General features: G+C 41.8%; 1 protein-coding gene across 3 annotated transcripts in view; it reads right to left on the minus strand.

The window, feature by feature from the left end:
* The window catches only part of itpr2 (inositol 1,4,5-trisphosphate receptor, type 2), a 63557-nt gene that overhangs the window by 36534 nt on the left and 5501 nt on the right, over window positions 1–21522 (minus strand). For all 3 annotated transcript variants that reach the window (XM_080504432.1, XM_080504431.1, XM_080504433.1), the window contains exons 3-37: window positions 21275–21393; window positions 21101–21187; window positions 20005–20163; window positions 19143–19241; window positions 18743–18826; window positions 18505–18651; window positions 16745–16840; window positions 16382–16426; window positions 13868–14019; window positions 13140–13239; window positions 12883–13043; window positions 12650–12791; window positions 11350–11508; window positions 9949–10121; window positions 9601–9720; window positions 9169–9351; window positions 8782–9033; window positions 8549–8696; window positions 8268–8415; window positions 7621–7808; window positions 7407–7521; window positions 7240–7297; window positions 6976–7141; window positions 6588–6755; window positions 6043–6129; window positions 5832–5957; window positions 5597–5719; window positions 5227–5427; window positions 4669–4920; window positions 4327–4452; window positions 3372–3500; window positions 2923–3043; window positions 2491–2672; window positions 2189–2331; window positions 1007–1115 (exon numbers count right to left, since the gene is read on the minus strand). In XM_080504432.1, the coding sequence (XP_080360558.1) occupies window positions 1007–1115; window positions 2189–2331; window positions 2491–2672; window positions 2923–3043; window positions 3372–3500; window positions 4327–4452; window positions 4669–4920; window positions 5227–5427; window positions 5597–5719; window positions 5832–5957; window positions 6043–6129; window positions 6588–6755; window positions 6976–7141; window positions 7240–7297; window positions 7407–7521; window positions 7621–7808; window positions 8268–8415; window positions 8549–8696; window positions 8782–9033; window positions 9169–9351; window positions 9601–9720; window positions 9949–10121; window positions 11350–11508; window positions 12650–12791; window positions 12883–13043; window positions 13140–13239; window positions 13868–14019; window positions 16382–16426; window positions 16745–16840; window positions 18505–18651; window positions 18743–18826; window positions 19143–19241; window positions 20005–20163; window positions 21101–21187; window positions 21275–21393 (4868 nt within the window). The remainder of the gene's footprint in view (window positions 1–1006; window positions 1116–2188; window positions 2332–2490; window positions 2673–2922; window positions 3044–3371; window positions 3501–4326; window positions 4453–4668; window positions 4921–5226; window positions 5428–5596; window positions 5720–5831; window positions 5958–6042; window positions 6130–6587; window positions 6756–6975; window positions 7142–7239; window positions 7298–7406; window positions 7522–7620; window positions 7809–8267; window positions 8416–8548; window positions 8697–8781; window positions 9034–9168; window positions 9352–9600; window positions 9721–9948; window positions 10122–11349; window positions 11509–12649; window positions 12792–12882; window positions 13044–13139; window positions 13240–13867; window positions 14020–16381; window positions 16427–16744; window positions 16841–18504; window positions 18652–18742; window positions 18827–19142; window positions 19242–20004; window positions 20164–21100; window positions 21188–21274; window positions 21394–21522) is intronic.

The following is a 21522-nucleotide window of genomic DNA, read 5'->3' on the forward strand; positions in this document are numbered from 1 at the left end:
AAAATAGAGAAAATAAAACTGAGTGACACTAGCTGCCATGGACTGGAATGAGGAAAAAAAGAGCATTGGACAATATTACTAATACTGCCACAACATCCATATGCTCTATTTTATTAAGTTTTGATTCTGTGCAACAAAAACACCCTTGACTAAGCTGGCTTGCGCTAAAAATACTCATATCTGCATTAAATCCCACACAGTCAGAAGAGAGCAACACACTGACTGGAGTCTTGACTGGAGCAGCACATGATGTGTGAATTTCAGAGTGACCCCTTCTTTCAGTCTTCAGCTTGAACAAACTCTCCTAAAAACCCTCCAAAGGTGGCCGGACTTTTTCACACTTCAGTCCTCCCCTCCCAACCCGAATGTGCACATACGCAAGTCTCCTCCGCCAACTCTTGTCATTCACTCCGCCTGAGAGGGGGTGCAGGAGGACACGGGCTCCTGTACCCCCCACTCGCCGCAGTATTGATTTGTTTGTTCAGTGCGCCCCCATCCACCACCCCGCTCCTCCTTCGCTTACTTCCTCCGTGCTATTCTCCCTCTCAGTGCGAGTGTGTCCTCAAGTGCCTCCCTGCCTTATGTAACATCGAAAGGCCCACAGCATACTGATGAAGGGGAGTCTGGGCTCTGGGCCGACAGACCTGGGAGGAACAAGGACTACACTGCACTGCTGATAGGAGGAGAGAACTGCCGGCACATGAGGACAGGGTTGAATCCACAGCAAACTTTTAGGCATCTGCACTTGTTCAGAGTGTTTTGTATGCAACAGGGTGTGTGAGAGACTAAAACCAATTTTATGTAGCGTCTATATTTTTGATCGACTGCGTTGAATGGTACATATACAGCATCTGTCACATTAGCCCACATGGGCCTATCAGACACTAAACCACATTAAGACAAAAGATGGTCATATGGCAAAGGATGATGAGCAGAAATACAGCGCAGCCTCAAAACGATCAATATACATGAATTATAAACATATAATGGAGGATTAAATACTCACAGATTCTTCAAAGCATTCCTTCTTGTCCAGCATCTCTCGGAGTGTCTGCAAGATTTTAATACACAGTTTTTCCTCTTTGTCCATGAGCTTCTTGGTGTGTTTTATTAGTCTGAAAGAGGGAAAACATGATAAGCTGTCATTTTCAACGTGGGAAACAAACATGGTATTGTCGTCTCGGTTATCCATTAAGGTGATGCATCAGTTTTAATTATGTACTGTCAAATATCCCTCACAATCCAGAAACTTGGTTTTTTTTTCTCTGTATAGGTCTTGCAATGGACTGTCATCCTGTTCAGTGTACCTGCTATGATAGGTTCCAACCTCTGTGACATATGTCTGGAGGAAGTATAAAAGATGAATGGATGGCTAAATATCTGGCTCACAGTTGTGTTTTGCAATATTTATTTACAATTTCTTTTTTTCGCAACTTTTATAGAGCCGTTCATCTGCTAAACATCTTAACTGATTTGACCCCAAACTGTCAGCCACGCTGTGAGCCTTCCCCGTGGCCACACAAACCCTCTCACCTGTGGCCTCAATGCCTTTTAGTCCATGGGCCACAGACAAAGTGGTACCATCTCTGTGGGCAAAGGCCACCATATATTCTCTGAAAGCTAACAGTCTCAAGCGTCTGAAAATGCATGATAACCTTTTCAACCTGGTAGCTTTTAGAAATTATAGCTCGGCAAAGATCAGAAATTACAAGGCATATTACACATTTCCTGAAATCCCATAGCCTTGCCTCCAAGATTATGTTACTTTCGGAGCTATAAAATATATGTGGCGGTATCTAGAGCATGTTAAATTAAGTAATCGCCTTAATTTTGCATGTTTTTTGACATCGACCTTGACCTTACAGTGAATGATGAATTAGATGAATTCCCCATATCAAAAAGCCAAGTAGGCATTTATTGCAAATTTATATCACTTTTGTATGCTGAGCTTTTGCAATTTTACATTTTCACAGTTTGCCATATTTTTTCACAATTTTTGATCTTTGCCAAGTTGTAATTTTAAAAGTTATCAAGTTGAAAAGGTTATCATGCATTTTCAGAAACCTGAGACTGCTAGCTTTCAGGAAATATATATTAGCCTTTGCCCACCCAGATGGTACCATATTGGCCTCTGGCCCATGGACTATTTGGAAAAGAGAGGGCGCGCTTTGTTCTCTCAGTTACTCACTTGGACATGAAGGCTCCAGTCTCACAACGAAAGCGAGCCGCCTCTGGAAACAGCAGCTCAGGGCTGTGAAGAACATCCACCAGCACCGAAAATTCCGACTGAACCTTTGGATTGAACTGCTCGTCCAGACAAGACACAACCCCCTGTACATTGTGGACAAGACACACATTAAAAACTGCCACCCAGTAGACGGAGAGTCCATGTAAAGCCACGATGAACTTCTCATGTGGATGCCTCCAGTCCAAAATCATCAAGTAAGATTCATCATTTGTATAAAGTGTAGACTCTTTAAATAAATGTACCTGTAGTTTCTCTATGATGTTTTTGTAGTCAGGGACACCGAGAGGCTCCTTGCGAGGTCGCGTGCGGGCGGAGATCCTCCAGTCTTTGGCTGCCCGCTGCACTGTGTTGCTGTGCACCTTGAGAGACAAGGTGTTGACTTGACTGTCGAGATCCACGGGGATGGCTATGGCCCTTGCTTTAGCTGGTGGATGAGAACATCATGGGTTAGATGTCACAGAGTTCAATTTTCAGCTTGAATGGCTGATACAGGCAGCGTCTCCTGAAGAGCTCCTCTCTGGTCAATGGTACTTGGAGTACTCTTACTGTAAAGCTGGGATGACATCGAATAGTAAATAATGACACCAACAAGTTGATGTGCTATGACATTTAAATATATACTTTAAATGTATTTCTGTGATTTTCCTTTTCCCTCAAAGCCGGACAGCACTCACCCACATCAGCCAGTGTTTTGATACAGCTCTCAATATTAGCCTTGTGAGCTGCGTTGATCCAGGTGCAGTTGTAAATCCTGAAGGCTGACTGCAGCAGCTTGATGAAGACAGATTGGTTTGTCTGAAAAATAAAAAAATTGAAGAGAAACCATTTTTTTCCTAAAGGGCATAAGAGCAAGGAGTGACAGAAAAAAACCCAGATGGGAACACTTCAATACTGCCTCTGATGGAAGAAATTAGAACAGAGAGCTTATAACACTTCAAGCAGATGCTCTCTGCTTGCAGTGTCTGCAATGAAACATGAAGGTCCTCGGTGAAAGTGCAGCGGAGGAGAGTTCCTTTTTGCTGTAAAACATTTTTACTGTCAGGGGATAAAAGTCTTGTCTCAGAGTTGGACTCAGCCCGGATGGTCACATTATTTGGATTTAAAAACCAAAAAAAAACATCACCTGCAGGTTGGAGTGGTTGACAGAGAAAGGCGAGCTGAAGAAACCCTTGACAATGGCCATCACTGTCTCGATCACATACTTCTCCAGGGCATTATCTGCATGGTTACGATCTGTTGTAGTGTTGCACACCTTGAATGAATGAATGAATGAACAAATAAATAAATGGCTAATATCGTCACATCTCGTTAAGGTTCTCCACACCCATTACAGAAACATATTTAAGTTATGTATATCTCAACACATAAGGCAGAGGGGTCAGACTCATTTTGGTTCGGGGGTCACAAATACAAAAATGTATTCTCAACTGAGACAAACCAGTGAAACAATTGCATATTTACACTTGTATAGCGGGAACTCAAAATGTGCCCTGTGTGCATTTAAGCCTACATTCATGAGACTTGTTTTCATAGAATTAGAAAAAAATTGGAAACTGGAGCAAATATGACATCATGATATAGTTTATGATTCCACCTGATGCAACATATTTGTTGCATCTGAAAATGCAACAACAGACTTGGCTTCAGCTCTGAAGCCCTAATCTGTCGCAGTGTTTCTCAGCCCACACATTCTGCGGCCTTCGGCAAGAATACCTCTGGGTATGACTTTGATGGTAATGCTGCCTCGATAGCAAAAGGGTAATTAGTTTTCACCACTGCATCACTGATCTTTCATCCACAGGAAGGGCTACGGTCTACTGTTCAGTTCTGGTTTCAGTGTTGCCTTACGATTGCTATTCTTAGTAAAACAGCGTGATTATAAGTGGATGAAACAGGAAAAGCAGTTATTGTTATTGAAAATTCTTAAGTTAATGTCCTCTTTGACATTTTACACATGGAAAGGTCATCCCATGAGCCAAACTGAACCCCCTGGCAGGCCGGTTTTTGCCCCACGTGCCGCATGTCTGACACCCCTTTAATGAGGGGAGAGTAGTGAGCGACCTTTCATAGAGCCTTACACTTGACATGTCCACCAGGAAGTTGTCAAAGAGTTTCCAGATGTGCTGCGAAGTGTAGATCTCCTTCATTTCTACTTCTGTGTCCACGTAGCAGTGATTCACAAAGTTCACGTAAGCAGTTTTCACCTGAGTAACAAAAAAAAAATTACGTTGATAAACATACAAATGCATCTCAAAAAATTAACTACTGTCGCTTCATATCGAGAATTAAGAATTAAGAATTAAAACAATTAAAGGTTTTCAAAGGAGCCAGAATATTTGAAGAGTTTGTTGTATAACCCTTCAGGTCAAGGGTTCATCTTAAAATAAGAAAGCTTTCTGGCAGCACTATGTGGTTAATACCTCCGGGATGCAGTTGATGTCAGTGACAACTTTCACAATGTCATCCAGGGGTAGGAGAGAGTTGCATTTCAGCTCAGTGTAGACATTTTTGCCCTCAGTGCAGGCGGCCAGCAGCTCCACCAGTGTGTTGTGATACGCCAGAGCTCCGTCCTCATCCGTGCGCTCCCGCTCTGAACCCATCATCTGCAGCAGTACCGAGAAAGACGAGCGGTCGTTGTAGAACACCAGCACATCCTCACCGCCGTTCACCAGCTGGACACACGAGCAGAGGAAAGCATGAGTCAACACACAAATCAGTCACTTTGCATTCAAATAGTTCTCTTGGTGATACAATAAAGTTTACTCCTTGTCTGGGTGTCACAAGCTTTAAAATGACACTTGCGTGCTTATTTCTTTAGATATTTACATGTATATAATAACAATTTATTAGAATGTGTAACCCTAACCCTGTACCTGGAATACTTGAGGAAAACTGCAACTCTGCTTTGTCTTCATTCACTGTTACACCTTTATTTATTCTTTCCTCAATTCACTTGCAACATGTTACAAGAATCTCACCTCTGTCATAACTTTGTCCTGACATTTCTTCACATACTTCCCATCAGCTTTCACAATAGTTTCCAAGAATTTAAGGTACTGGACATGTTTTCCATGCGTTTCAATGCAGTGGACAAAGTGATGGACAACACGGTCACTGATCTCATTGCACAGCTGGTAGTTGTTCATGAAGATGTGGCGCATTGTCTCAGCTTCCAGCAACTGGTGAAAAAAACCCCCAAAAAACAGTCATTATTCTTCAGGAGAATTATTACATTCGTATGATGAGAAAAAAAAAAAGAACAAAATAAACTGAGGAGCCACAGCAGATTTGGGGTTTTTTTTGTATTAGAAAGAAAATATCCAGAAAGAGTTTGATACATCAACACACCCCTGGAGTGAGGAAGAGGTTCAGGTGTTTATGCAGCAGAACTTGATTCTGATGGTTTCCTCTGCAAAAGTTCTGCAGAAACACGTGAGCCAGGGTCATGATCTCGTTCATCTTCTCATCACTCTGTGACGGGACAGAACAAACAAAAGTGGGTATGACAAGAGTCAAAGTCGCACAGTAACCCTGTTAACAAAAAGATAAATCAAGGGGCGAAAGTCAGCTTTCTTCTCGTCACCTTCTCATAGGGGATCTGCAACAGGTCCAGCACCACAGTGTGAGCTCCCATGTTTTTCAGGAGCCTCTGCAGCTGCACACGACTCTTCTTACTGGGATAGCACAGCTTGCTGAGACGCAGTAGAATCTGAAGACCACACGTGTTAATCTTTTTCACCCTATACAAACACTTTTTTAAAAAATCGGATAAAAAGGAATAATGAGCAGCTCACCTCTTTGACTATCTTATAGTTGTTTGCCTTGTTGCTGTCAATCTGGGGCTTAATGTCGCCATCTTGCACTGGGCTCAGAACAACCTCCTGCGCGAAAAGCAAGAAACAGGAACGAGACGGCCACTTACAATTTATAGTCACTTAGAAACTTTAAATGGATCCAGAAAATGTATCAGGGTTAGTTCATGACCCCTGAGAGCGAGACAGTGTTAACTATATTTAAAGATGACATAAAAACACTTTGTTACAGGCCTGATAAGTTGAAAAAGAAAGAGCATTTGCAAGCTGTTCAGTCACCTTGATGCCCTCATTCCTAAGAAGAAGGCCAACAAAACAGTGTGCTTTGCTTTCGCTCTGATTAACATTAAAAACAAACGGAGAGTTTTCTTGCATCGCATCATCATTACTGATGAGATGTGCAAGACAAACAGTGCAAGTTCCTGCGGAGCTCTAAATGTCATACTGAAAACAGGATTGCGAGCATCTGCCGTCAAGACGCTGCTCGTAGACGCGACACGCTCAGCTTTCAAACAACGGTACAGCACCTCGGTGATCGGTTCTTTAGTCTGCCGGACCACCATGTCTTCACTGCTGTACACTCCACTCTTCTCCACCCACAGCTCAGACTTCTCAACAGTCAGACGCAGCTGGTCAAGGTCTGTCTTGATCTGCTTGTAGTTCTCTACATCCTGCTCCGACACCAACAGTTGGACCTAGAAAAACACAAACACACAGACACACACACAAATGGATAATCTGGATAAAAAGCTCACTTTGGAAAGTCGGTGGATTGTTAAAAGCTGTGAGCTTTAAAGAGAACCCTCTGAATGCAAACTGATTACGCCAACCAGGACTAAAATCTCTTAACTCAACAAGTGCGTGATGCCACATTCCTTCAGCCCCCAGAGTCAAGTATAAATGCACTGTTGCTACCTGCTTGAAAGCCTGCAGAACCTCGGCTCTCTGACTGAAGTGTTTGAAGATGAGTTGCAGTGAGCCAGATACCAGCGGAGGGTAATCTTGCATGATGAGATGGATCAAGACCCTCAAAAACGTTCGGCCACCCTCATCATCCAGCTCCACTGCACTCAGCTCAGAGCTGAAATCGCGCATAAGCAGGTTCAACATTTAGGTCTGTGAAAGTGAAAGAGTGACGAGAAACTCTTGGAGTCAATAAACAAACAGGAGTTCGCCTACCTTCCGGCAAACATGCTTTCTGATTTGTTTGCAATTTCATCTATGTCTGGTTCAGGAGCTGAAGACGAGATATAATCGACAAGTCAGTTAATGTCGCAATGATGAACACTTAATAACATTAGCCTCTAACAGTAATGTGAGGGCGGAAAAAGAGAGCGAAGTCTCACGTATGAATATCGGCACATCAGCCGCAGAGTCAGTAATGCTCTTTTCCCCGAACTCTTTCTTGTAGGTAGACAACAGGTATGTGATTCTGTAGTCCAGCCTAACACTCAAGATGAACTGACAGAGGAAAATGAAAACAGCCCAAAGCAAATCAAACACTGAAACTATCCAACAACGCAACATTTCAGCACTCAAACTTCCAGTAGCGACACGCACTTGCAGGATCTCGATGATCTTCAGCTTAGTATCCATCACCATGACGTCCTCATTGTCTGGCAGAAAGTGTCCTTTACCATAACGCAGAGAAGGAGACGTGTCCGGGAGGCTGTGCGGCACACCTCGACTCATCACCATCTGAGTCATCATTTCCCCAACACCATGGATTGTTCGCAGGACATTGTTTCCTAAAGGAGACATCCATATTCACATGTCATTTCTATAGTCAACTTTATTTTTAATTTCAATTATTTTACTAATATGAAACTTTCCCTGCAAAGTTTTTCAACTGATTTTTCTCTGGTGAAGCTCAAATCAACAGGTCTGAACTAAACTCCCCATTTAGACGTGATTGACACTTATTCTACAGGGAACGATGCAAGACAAGACCAGAGAACCAAATGAATTTCTTCCTCAGCTCACTGCATGACATTAAATTTAACCTGGATGCTTTGATGCGTAGCTTAGTCATTTTAGAAGTCACATCAACATTTTTACATCCAGAAACCTTGATGAACGCTGAGCTCTTTTCTTTTCCCGATTTAAAGAATTCACTCTTTTTGATGAGTCGGTCTCTCATTCGAAACAGAAGAAAAGTTTACTTTTAAACATGATTATATGTCCTTTTATTATTGGTGCGCACTGACCTGCTTCGGGGCCTTTGTTGAGCTTGTGCATGAAGGTAAGCGGGTGCTGGACAATATCCAGAATGGCCAGTAGGGTGCGAGTGAGGCGCAGAAGCTCGCTAAAGCTGTAGAAACCAAAGTAAACCAGGTTTCGTGCCAAATTTACCACCTTGAAGAGAAACAAAACACACATTTGAACTTTGAACATTTAAAGACAGAAATCACACCATAAGGAGATAAATTGTATTAATAAAACTAATGCTTTAAAAAAAAACAAAAAGTTATGTGTTGGTTTATTTTACCTCTAGCGTGAGTTCATTTTTATCTTTATCTCCAAATGGGAAAGGCTGGCTGACCACATCTTTCAGGTACTCTTCCACAAACTCCATAGTGGGAGCAAACTTCCTTTTCATCTCGTCTCTTGAGCTGTCCGTTGACTCATACTCAAACCTGCCGAAGCAACAGCGAATCTGCATGAGGTGACTCACATTCATGCTTGTATTCACAACACATTATCTCGCGGGAAGATTCTCACTCATGGATCGTGATCTTGGACGGTATCTCGGTCCAGAGGCGGGCATACCGCACAGGGACCACAGACTCCTGTGGGTCACGGTCCACATGCATGTGCAGCATGAGGCGGCAGAAGGAGGCTCTGAGGTTGAAGGGCAGGCAGTCGTCGAACATGCAGCGCAGGATCAGATCCACAGGAAGCTGACTGGAAATCTGGTTTATGGCCAAGTACTGCCGGTCCAGACACATTTTCGCAAACAAGTTCAGCTGGTACCTGGAGATGGGTGAAGTAGACAAAGGGTGTGAGAATTTAGAAACATTGGCTTCTGGATGCTTATATCAGTTATTTATGAGGGAGAGCGAGGAACTAGCACACCTAGGGAGGTGAAAGTATAACTGCCGCTGTCACCTGTAGTAAGTGATGATGTCTGCATCCATCTTATGGTTGCCCTTAGCGTCCTGGGCCAGGTGGCGGATGGATTTGCCGTGGGGCTCCTTGTGACTGTCAATCCAGTAGAGCCAAACCTCCTCCTCCTCCACCTCCTCCTGCATCAGAGAGGACTCCAGGGTGGTCTCTGTGTTCGAGATTAGTCTTGGGAGAAGGGGTAGGGGGGAGGTAAAAGAGAGGGGGGAGAGGGCGACACAAACAAGAACAAATGGGACGTATTACACTCTGAAGTAGAGCTGCTGCTGTTTCACAAGAGGCAAATTCACTGGAGGACACAACACTCACGCCAAGGAGAGCTTGTGCATGTTTAACCGTGTTTAAAAATGAACGTCTGAAATGTGGCAGGATCAGGCAGCAAAGCTTTAAATATAGATACCACACAGTGTGACTCACTTGGTCTGGATGAGGATGTCTGCATTGATGGGATTCAGCATATATTTACAGATAAGCTCCTGTGTGACGGGGATAGCGGTCTTGTTTGACACGCAGAGATCAGAAAGATAATCCAGGAATCTGAGGAAGACCACACAAGAAATACTAATATTTCACACACCACGTTTTTTTGAATATGCATTTAAGATCATGTGCCTTTATGCAACCCTTCAAAGTATGATATGAATGTGAATTTACTAATACGAAAAAGCTTTGACTTTTTGCCAATAGCACCAATTTCCCGCTCCACGAATTGATCTCCGTTTTCTCTGGGGCACAGTTAACATTTAGGAGGTGCATATGTCTGACCTGGGCTCTCTGTTGCGCCTCAACAAGCTCACAAAGGTCTCAATCTCTCTGGCTGTGATGTGTTTTTCCAGCAGTTTGCGGTTGTTGTGCAGCAGAGCGGTGATCGTGTCTTCAGCCAGAATCTCGTAACCGATCTGAGACTGCATGATCGAGAACTTTTTGGCGATATATTCCTAAGTGGTAAAGAAAACATAACTTTGTAAACACGTGTGATGTACATGGCAGAGAAGTAAAGGGGAGAACAAAAGATTTAAAAAATAGATAGCACATTTTTTTTCCCAACATTTCCAGATTTACCCACGGTTAATCCTGAGAGTCAACAGCCTGTTGGCAGCCATTATTCATGAGCTATTCATGGTTTTTAAGAGCTACAAATGAAAAAAAAAAACGCCTCTACAAATAGAGGCTATTGTCATCAAGGGTTTTTGGTTCTACTGGAAGATCTGATGACTAACGTTGTGATCAGAAGATTTTAAAATGTGAAAAGTAATGAGCACGCTTTAAACTGATCAAACTCCTGGTGATGCTGCACAATTGGATAGTTGACTCAGATTTCTTAATCAAGCTAGAGATACTGCATTTTGAATATAAAAAAGAAAAAAATTATCTGAAAATTGCAGGGGTGCAAATCTGAGCAGCTGGAACAGTTTCTTCTGGGTCAAGTTCTGAAAGATGGACTCAGTCTGGGACACTGAGCCCGATCTGCATCCTGGCCAAAGGTCACCACACAGGTGGGCCACATGGGACAACATTTTTCATTTTCATGATAAACGGCACCACATCCAAACTCCCAAAATATCACTAACTGTGTAAACGATTGCCACACTGGGGTCAGGCTCACTTCTGTTGAGCAATTGCAAGAACACTGTAAAACAATCAATCCGAAGCTCGTAAAGTCAGCCGGATACCTGCAAACATTTGAATTCATTTTCACGGCTTAAACTCAGCCACTATGGATGCATCTAGTATTTACAGCACCCACTTGTGATGGTTATGGCATGACTATAGAGTTTAAGAACAGTTCAGTTCTAACTCGTATCTGAGTGAGACAACTATGAGTGAAAACATGTGAAAATTAGGGTATTTTAAGCTTCATGCAGAATGTATAATGAGGAAAAAAACAGTTTTTGGTATCATAAAAGCATGCACAATTGATTTCATTACTACGCTTCAATTATTAGAGCCTGATCCACTAATCAATTAAAAGCCTACTTGAAAACTACTTTGACTTCCTGATTAGCAGCATCTCTGCAGCAGGTGGGGGCCCTCAATAGATTCTTCCACACCGTCTGACAGAATCTATACCGATACCTCACATTTTGTTGATAATGAACTTGCTAATGAGGCTGATGACAATTCAATGAGCACTCAATATTACACTTGTCGAGGCTGACAACGTGCCTGGTTCTTGCGATAGTCCTGTTGCGAGTGTCGTAGCACTCTGTAGCACAGCCTCAGCATATACTTGAAGTTAGCGTAGCGCTGGTCTCCCAAATCTTCTAGCCTCAGCATGGGACCGTCACCGTGATCTGCAAACGGAGCCTTCAGGATGCCAAATATCTGAGGGAACAGAAGTCAACATGCAACAGTGACTATCAACCAAGACAAGGACATTTAATCATTGGGAGGGCCAAAGACATGCCATCCTGAGTTGCAATTATGACTCCTATCACAAGGATATGTGAGATTTACTACGTTAAATCTAATAAACAAAAATGGTAATGTATTTGATGGACTGGCAATATTTGCAGGGTGTACCCTGCCTTGCCCATAGCTAGCTGGGATCGGCTCCAGTGCCCGGCAACCCTGAACAGGAAAAAGCGGCATAAAAATAAATAAAATAGAAGAATAACTGTATTTGTGCAAAATAAATCTATATAAACAAACACACTGGTTACACATGTCTGCTTTAAACAGTACAGACTAGGGCACCAATCTTGTATTGGTAATTAATGTTAAATGTGTCACTAAATGCTCAAAATTTGTCATTGACCCTCGGCCATTTCCATTTCAGACCAATCACCATGTAAAAAGACAAACACAGGTTTGTGTTTATGAGAATCTAAACTAAAACAGGTGATGGAAGTATGAACAATACTTGCATTTCAATGCTGTACATTAGTAGATTTTTAAACTATCTGTACTTTCAGTAAATATTCCTTCTCCATTTATAAAATCCAAGAAATCCTTACAAAATAAAGTTTTAAAGGGAATTTATAGTTTTTATATTAAATCCAGCCAGGTTTTATATTTTCTAAATTAGAAAATATTTTGGTGCCTGAGTTAAAGCTATGAAACAAGGTAATTATGATGTACACATATACAATGCTTATGATGAAGCATTTTGTATCCACACTGACAAAGAGCATAGTACAGCAGACATGACTAAAAAAAAAGCATTGAATAAAAAAACAAGAAACTAAAACTTTAAAATCCTTAATAATCACTTTTGTACTTCCAAGAAACTGTTTTGAGGTTGTTGTTTTTTTTTTTATTTTACTAAAGTAAATAAGCTGTTACATTTACAAAAGCATTTATTTTTTTTACTTCACCTCAAGTGAAGAGTGTGAGTAGCTTTGTTGTCGGTGGAATGAATTCACATTCAACAGCATGCCATCTTTTACGGAATCAAGGTTGTATTTTAAAAAAACTGCAGATTAAAGTTAAATAATTCAAGCTTTGTTTTATTTCTGGTGCCGACCTGGGCCAGGATGTTTTGTTCTCTCATGAGTTTCTGCCTCTCCCGGTTGGGTGTGGAAGTGGCCACAGAGAGAACATCCTGTCCGTTGTTGGGCACCACGCACACAAAGAAAACCAGGTCCTCCAAAAGCTTCGTTACAAACCTGAAATTAAAACAAAAAATGTCATCTGGAATCACAAAACATGCACCTCATCTGGTGTGAAACGTGCGACAGCCGACAGGTTCACGCGTACCTCCTCTCATTCTGGGTGATGTTGGCGTACTGGAGCTTCTTGACAGTGGACTCCAGGACTTTGCTGGCATCGTTTGCAAAGTCCAAGTCTCTGACCTCCGACAGGGGAACGGACACAATAGCAAAGGCTTCTTTGTCCTCTTTAGCAGGACAGGTGCCAATCTGTAGTAACAGTACGAAGAAGTATTGGAGGTGAGGGATCTTCTAGCATTTGCTTTACGTAAGTGAATGCATGTGTTTATGTGCCAATGTATCGACCTTAAGCATGACTGGGCGTTCCTCCTCTGCATCGATGGGGACATTAGTGCTGGTCACCCAGGTGTTGGTGCACAGGTGCCGGAGTCTCACGTAGGAGTTTCTGAGAAAGTGGAGGACAAACCAATTTCACACGGTTTTGATTTTGAATCTCGTAGTTTTTACTGTACTACCAATCAACTACCGGTATATTGGTAAAACAATTATCCACGCATCACATCAGAAATAATAGGATTTGACAAGGTGGTTCGCATGGCTTGTGGAACCACATACCCAATTGTATTCACTCCACTATGTCATGATTTTTGCCAGGTTGTCAACACTATTTTCTCCATGATTTTGCCATTTCGTTTACGGATTATAAAACAGACAAATTGTGACAAAATTCTGGCTTATTTGACAATTATTGGTTTGATCACTGTTCAAAATCTAATCCACAGGCCTGTCATTTATTGCTTTGCTTTGAATTGTCAATTTGCAAAACCTCCGTCTCCTTACTGGATAGTTTCTTAAACCATTGAACTTTTTACATTTCACAAAAAGAGGCTTTTACAATTTGAAGTGAGGCAGTATTATCTGTACTAACAATATTGTGCTGCTTGCTTTGTTAGTCACAATACAGTAACTCAAGGGGGTGCAATGTGGCTGAAAGGTGCCTCTTCTGAATACATGTTGACCAGATGTAGTTTGTTTTTACGTGAGTCGTCGCCCCCCCCCAGTGAGTGACTGACCTGGGCACGAGGCAGTCTGCCCGCTGCAGTGTGGTAGCATCCAGCTCAAACAGAGAGGAAATGTCACTCCCATGGGGAACAGAAACCAATGTGAAAGCAATCTTCTCTGCTGCTTGATGCTTCCTCTTGGAGTACACAGTATCAGTGTCAATCTGCAGAGGGCATGTATGTGCACAGACAGACAGGCAGAAGTTAGATAAGTTAAGGATAAATACTGACAGATTCAAGGTTATTTAATGAACATAACACCTTGTATTCACTGCACATTTAAGACGCTTTACAACAAAATATTGATTGAAATCATATCAACTAACCAACTTCAACCAGATGCAAATATCTTCTAAATGTTGCTTCAAGAACAACAAATCATTGTAATCCCACAATTAATAACTAATGAAAGTCTTCTTTCATAAATGTGTTAAAGTTTGTTGGTAAATTGTAGAAATCGACCTTATTTGATCTGATCAGTTAAGCAACCAATCAACAAACTGAAAATGTGCCAGAAACGTGTTAATTGTTAAATCATCTTATTGAGCCAACTTGTTTCTTCTCCAGTATAAATATCCGAAGACCATTACCATAACCTGGTTACAGTATTGTAAAATAACATATGATCCATCACATTACAACCCCTGTACTGTGACATTTATGCTACAGCAGAAACCTTGTCAGTATGAGGTCCAAAGTTATACGAATTCTGATTTTTATGGACAATATATGTAAAGCCCATTTACCGTTTCCAACTTTTATCATTGTGAGGTGGGTTCAAATATTCATCTTCCCTCCAGCAGATCAAATAAGGATTTGATACATTTAACACAAGAACTAATGCATTTATGGTAGCTCATTTAATGGAATGTGAATTTATTACTAAAGTCATTACTAACTCAACGTCTTGAATTTAAAGCAACATCCATTTGATATTCTTCATCTTGAAAAAAACAACACTATGATATGGGAATTTGCAGTAATTTAAACAGATATCTCATTCAAATTGGTTTAAATGACGATAAATCAACCATTACCTGAGAAAAGAATCCTTTATATTTATTTCAAACTAATTCACAGGCTGCAAAGTATGGCGATGGGAGCCACATGTGGTTTGCAAGCCACAAATTTCACCTTTGTATACTTTATAACAGGCCCTCTTGTCATGGACTCCAGGTCACGTTCAAAATATGCTTGCTGAATGGTAACAGGGTGTTAGTGTATTGGACCATTTTCCTCACATATGTTATTCTCTCCTTTTAATGCACAACCACTGAAACTGGTTGGAGTCTCTTCATACTACACAGGAGCAACGTCACCCTGTTTCTCTTCTTCTGCAGCAAAGAGTTTGTAAGAAATTGTGACATGATGTCAAGGCTACAATCATAAGCAATAGTAGCGCATCATACCACATTTGAGAAGTTTGTCCTATTTGACTGAGCAACAGTGTTTTAAAGAAACGGCGACGACATTGCACTACAAAATAATGAAGCTATAGAACGGAGCACGTGCACATTTCAAGAAAGGTTTCTGCATCTTTCCATGTATACTTGTGTATATGCAGACAAATAAGTCCTGCTGCTGATCAAAACTGATGGATTTCAAGATGTATAATTGAGGACAGACGGATGTGAGCCAAACTATACTGTCACAGCTTCTTACGTTAACGAGGTATCAAATTACAGCGAAAAGTGGCGACACACACTGCAGTACGTAGGCTGCTCCAGCGTGCAGATGCAGCCCATAATGGCGAGGGTTAATTTCTCAAACTGTTCTCTGCATGTCAATGGGAAGCTCCCTAGAGCTGCCTCCATGCCTCAGCTTCTCTATCCTCCCACTCCCCACTCCCCCCGTTCTAATGGTGACTCACCCCACCAGCTTAGCACAGGCGAGTGGAGCAGAGCAGACAGCACGTCTGCCCCCCCTCCCATCCCCTCTCACAGGGCACCCCACCCCCTCCTTTCCCCCCATCTCCCCCCCACACACACCCAGACGTTATGTAAGGAGCCCCCTGTGTGTCTGAAATTCAGCATGTGCATGAGAAAGTGTGCGAGGCTGGGAGAGCTTGTGTGTATGTTCCTTGCATTGCCAGAATACAAATGTGCATGGTAGCTTAGAGCTGGGAGGAATGTCTGGATATAGAGTTTGGCAGTGTTTCTGTGTATACATGTCTGTTGTGAGCGCAGGAGAGCCGAACCGGTGGTATTGCATAACTAAAGGATGAGGAGACAAACAAGAGCCTGAAGTTTGAATTTATTACTGCCGACATAATTGTTCTTTCCACCTAAACTCTCTCAATCTCTCGACTGATCGAGAACTAATTTTCTCTTTCCGTTGAAAGCAATCTCACCCCTCTACGGTATAAACAGGCACATTACTGAAGTTGACAGTGTTTTCACCTGTAATTATCAAACTTGGTGCACAAAATAATGACATAAATCTGTCTCTGATGGCAAGTGTGACACTCAAATCTGTGGTCGGATGCGTGTGACTGTGCAGGTGAACGTGCTTGTTTGACTGACTCACCTCTCCCTTGGGCTCCATCATGTTGTGTTTGAACTCAGGATTCGCCTGCAGGAAAAGTGACCAGACAGTGGCCTCAGTTCCACAAATCTCTGATGGCAGTCCTATCATTACCACCACAATCACCCAGTCCAGACAATCCAACAGGAGAGAAACGCTGATGTTGCTTATAACAATGGGAACACTGCCACCTACAGCACATCATCAAAACCTCTTTTAACTGTGTTTACCCTGAAACTGAAAAAATACTCTGGTGAACCGCAATCTAAAAGACCATGTGATTGTTATTGAATGCAGATTTTTGAAGGCACGGTGTAATTCTACACAAATGAAAACTGTCAAACAAGCTGAAAAAATGTAATTCACCTCCGCCGCAAGATAGTTCCCAGTCGCCAGGTGCTTGAAGCGGAACAAGCTGTTCCACTGACCGGCTCCACCCCTGCACGGGTCGTAGTGCACGACCTGCAGAAAAGACACACAATAAGAAGCTTTGTACACCGAGTTAGAACTAACGGTTGTCAAGGGTCTGTGATGTTTCGGTGTGTGTCAGTGCTTGCCTCCTCCTGGCGTGACTTTAATCACACTCATACTTACATCTGTGCACAAATTACAACACATTTGGTTGATTTACATGTTCAATCAACACAACTAACCTGCAGGTTAGTGTGAAACAGCCAAAGTCCAACTTTTGTTTCTCGTTGGTGGCTCTCTGCATGTTTTACATTTGATTTTATCTGCCAGGATTTGTCTTTGTCCTACATTTCAAAAAAAAAAAAAAATTGTGCAGCCATAGACGCTCAGGTGGGACAATCTTAGCAGTTATGAAGTCAAGACTTGAGGTTTAGCTCTCTGGGCCCCTCGGCTTTCAAACAGATTGGGTTTGTAGAATCTGTAACTTGTTTCCAAACACTTCTGAAGACTTAGTTTTAAGAAAATGTCACTTCATTTTATCCCTTTATGTCCAATCTTCATATTGTTTTTATCTTTGCACTTGCTATGATGTTTTGTTTTTCTTCTGATTTCATTTGAATGTCATGTCCACGTGGTGGTGGAGTGCTTCCGGTGCCGGGAAGCTGTGTGTGTGATAGTTGTGCTCTTTTTCGTTTATCCTCCGATTGTGACAAGCGACTTGTCCAGGTTGTCCGATACTTTGATAACAGTCAGCAGGACGAGGTCTAGCTGAAGTTAGTCGAATGAAGCAGCTATAAAAGATGCATTTTATTTGTGTTTCTTATCACCTGCATAATTATAGTATATTTGTTAAGAAGTGATGTAATGTTTATGCACATAATTAACAATAGTATTAAGTTAGTAAAGGGTTAAAGATGATGGGAATAAAAGAAGTGTGTACCTTTTCCTAATCTGTTCTTCAAACGGGGTACTTTGGGATTTGTTTGCCTGGTTCGTTTATCTATCTTCAAAATGTATATACGTACATTTTGTCTAAAAAAAATTATGAATAAATAACAATAATAATAACAATAATCATAATCCCTTTGTATTGAATGTAACATTGAGCTCATTAAAAGTGACACCATCCACTAAATAAGATGTGATGTTTGCCTTTTCAACATAATTTCACCTTTCACCCCAGTGTTACTATGAATCAGAAGGAGTCATCTCTAATGTGTGTGCAAGTAAGGCAGAAATGTTTGTCTCACTGGCTCAACAAGTCATACTGTAACAAGAGTGCATTCTGTCACCAACAGAAGAGTTACAACCGGATCTTCAATTCAGCACTCTGATAAAGAGGAACATGCAGCACAATAGACCGACTCACAAAGAAGAAATTGTGCTTGCTGGGGAAACTGAGGCCAAAATTCATGAGAAAAGGTCCTGAATTATGACCCGTGACAAACACTGATACATTTCTTCATTCAAACTGAGCTGAGAAATATTTATCTGCAGTGAGCAAGGTCTTCACTTTGTGGTATTCGACTGGTTTTTACCGTCTGTGCCAGTTTTCCCACCCACCCAGAAGATAAAAACAGGTCTCACTTCTGTGGGAAGTTAAAGGTCGACCACAGCACTCCTGTGTCATAATCACCTGCTGATCATTTTTAGTATCGCATTTTTCAAAGTTCCTAAAAATGTCAAAGAAATAGTTCATTTAGGTCAACGCTTACCTCAATCTCCCAGAGAGCTTTGGAGCTGGTGGCAGAGGTGGCAGACTGCCTCAGTGTGGTCCTGAGGAAGACATGCTGCTGGGTCTTGTATTCATCACAGGTCAAAAACTTCTCCTGCTCGGCATGGAACAGCCTCACCACGTCTCCCTGACACAGAATAGCACACAAGACATCAGGCCAATTAGTAATTCGTGTTACTATCTAAATAATCCAAATTAAAGAGGCTAAAACTGCATACCCCCTTTAAAACGTCGTCCCTGTAGTCACTAAACTTCATGAACAAGGTGACTTTCCAGCTGGTGTTACAGCTTACAGCATTAACCTGCAGGATGAAGCAGCCATAAGACGACAAACAACAAAAACAAAAAAGGCACAGATATATATAATATACATGTTAGTAATATATTGCGATGTTTCAGTGCTGAAAGAATTAATCATGATGGACTAGAATCGGGCTTTTCAAACATTTGGAAGTCACTTAGTTCTTTTCATCATGAATTACATACTAAAAACTAAAGGGGGAAAAAAAAAAACAATCATGCTGGCAAAAGGCAGCAGGAGTCTTCCTGCTGATGTGGATCCCCTGATGCTTTCCAGCACTTCGCAGGAGGAAGAGCGCCCCACTGGGCGTTACCAACCTCTTTGCAGCCGAGGTTGTCCAACAGCTCGATGTTGCTGGCGTGAAGCGGCTGTCCGGCGTTCACTGGCATCAGCACCACTTTGTCTCCAACCACCACCTGGAAATCAAATTAAATAGTAGCAGATAATGGTTGGTAACTTCATTTTCATTTAAATCAATAAAACAGAATCTACAAATACATCCATGCAGAGGTTTTTGGTTTTTTTCTTTCCTTTTTTGTGTTTCCTGGGTTGCCACTGCAACGCACAGGGCTTAACACAAGAGAGAGGTTGAGCTGTTCACAGCAAACAAGCTTTTTCATATCACAGTCAGAGGATATGAACGCATGGTTAAACTATTATTGTATCATTGATTGCATTTCCCATGCTCTCTAATGCAACATCATCTATGAATCTACTAAATTCATCCTTTCTTGTCTTGAGCAGCCACACGCAAGCATACTGTGGATTCGCTCTGAGTTCGGTGCGTCGTGTCACTTTGCTGTGCCGGACTATTCCTGAATATTTAAACTACGATACAGCAGGCATCAGTGAACCACAGCGGTGGAAATGAAAAATAAAAATAACTGAGTGGTTGTCTCAAGCTTAATCTTAAACAGTCTGCATGCATGTGAAAAGGTGTTAAAACCATGCTTTTCCATGATAATCGGTGTCCAGCTCAATACACAAACACCAAGCACAATCAAAAGCAATACCTTAAACCATAGGATGCTAAAGCCAAAGGAGAGGGACAAATCAGAAATGTTACTGGGACAGGACAAACAATGAACTGACGGTCTACACAAAGAAAAGAGAAGAGTGGTTATTGATATACTGCTTCATGTTTACATGGATTCAAAGGCCAAGCAGACAGAAACCTACATTATCTCCTTCGCTACGGAGCTTCCAGAAGGGCTGAATGTTGAACCAGGAGCCCTCGTTCCCGGCAGCGTCCAGTGAAACACGCATGGCGTTCTTCTCCAGCAGAGCAGGGAGGCGCTTGTTCACCGTCAGGTACTTATTACTCTTTATGTGGAGGAGCTGAGACGGGAAGATCAGGCTGATTAAATGTATTCTGGCACTTCCACAGTGAATCCCTAGATAGTGTCTTATCAGGTGCTGGGTTGTGCAGTGGTTAGCACTCTCTCTCCTCACAACACATATGCCTATAGTTCGAGTCCAGGGTTTGCATTGAGTCCCTGCGCCTGCGTGGGATTTGTCAGAGTGCTCCTGCCCCCCCCACAATCCATAAACTGCTTACATTTATGATGCATAATTACCAAACTATTGGCTCAAATAAATGTGTAAAAACATCGATTACATTTACATATGTCATCTTTCTAAAAACGTTTACTAACTCCCTTATCCTAAAGAGTGAAGAAGAGAAATTAGCACAACTATGAACATGGCTGCTTATTCGTATGACTGGTTGAAATGATAATAGTATAATTTTTTTTGATAACCACAGACTTAAACTCTGATATACTGCAGAGCGGTCTCATCAACAATAAGATGGGACAGAGCATGTTTAGTACGTTTATCATACCTTCTATGCAAACATCTTCAATAAAAGTGATATAAAAAAACATAGATGTCAATAACATGTAATCTTTTTTCCTTTTTTTTTTTCCTTTTAAACTCATCACATTGATTTGAGTTTACTTCATTCACAGGGGCGTATGCAGACCACAAAAGTCCCAAGTAACACATGTGTTTTATTTCAATTCTCATGAACTGACTCTCGATAAGGTGAGCTTCCTGTGGCACCAGAATAATGGCGACTGCCTTGAGCACATTTGGCAACAGCGGTTAAATACAATTCCTCTTTGAAAGAAACAAAGAGCTCTGCAATGAGTGAAACCAAACACTGCCATTGTTTTCCGACAGCCCACCTGAGGTATGAGAGGGTTGGATGACAGGAACACAACCTCAGTAAACATGAAAACTAACGCAAGTCTTTGGACATCCTGATGTTTACCTGGATGACATTGCTGTATTTGACAACTTCTCCGAGGAGCTTCTTGTTCTCCGACTCGTTTTGCTTCTGCTCCAGTTCAGCTGCATGCTGGGAAATTAAACAGAGCAATGCTAGTTCTCTCAAACCACTCCAGGTGTTTTAAAACACGCAGAAAAAGAAAAAAAAGTAGTATACCTGTAACTTTTTAAACAGCTCTCCTTGTGTGTTGTTGTTTCCTTGTTTTCCCTGTTTGGCTTTCCAGAACTGCTTCTGGGCTGAGTATCTGTTCATGGGACATACCTTGAAAAGGCAATCTGAGGAGGAGAAAACGCATTCAGCCTCTCAGGAATTACTCTCTTAACTGAGATCCACTCAAAGGTTTTAATGTGGTGAAACTGCACATTGAAGTTAATGGCTCAGCGGCCCGGAGAGTCACTGAAACC

Source organism: Blennius ocellaris (assembly GCF_963422515.1).
Source record: "Blennius ocellaris genome assembly, chromosome: 11".
Classification (NCBI taxonomy): Eukaryota; Metazoa; Chordata; class Actinopteri; order Blenniiformes; family Blenniidae; genus Blennius; species Blennius ocellaris.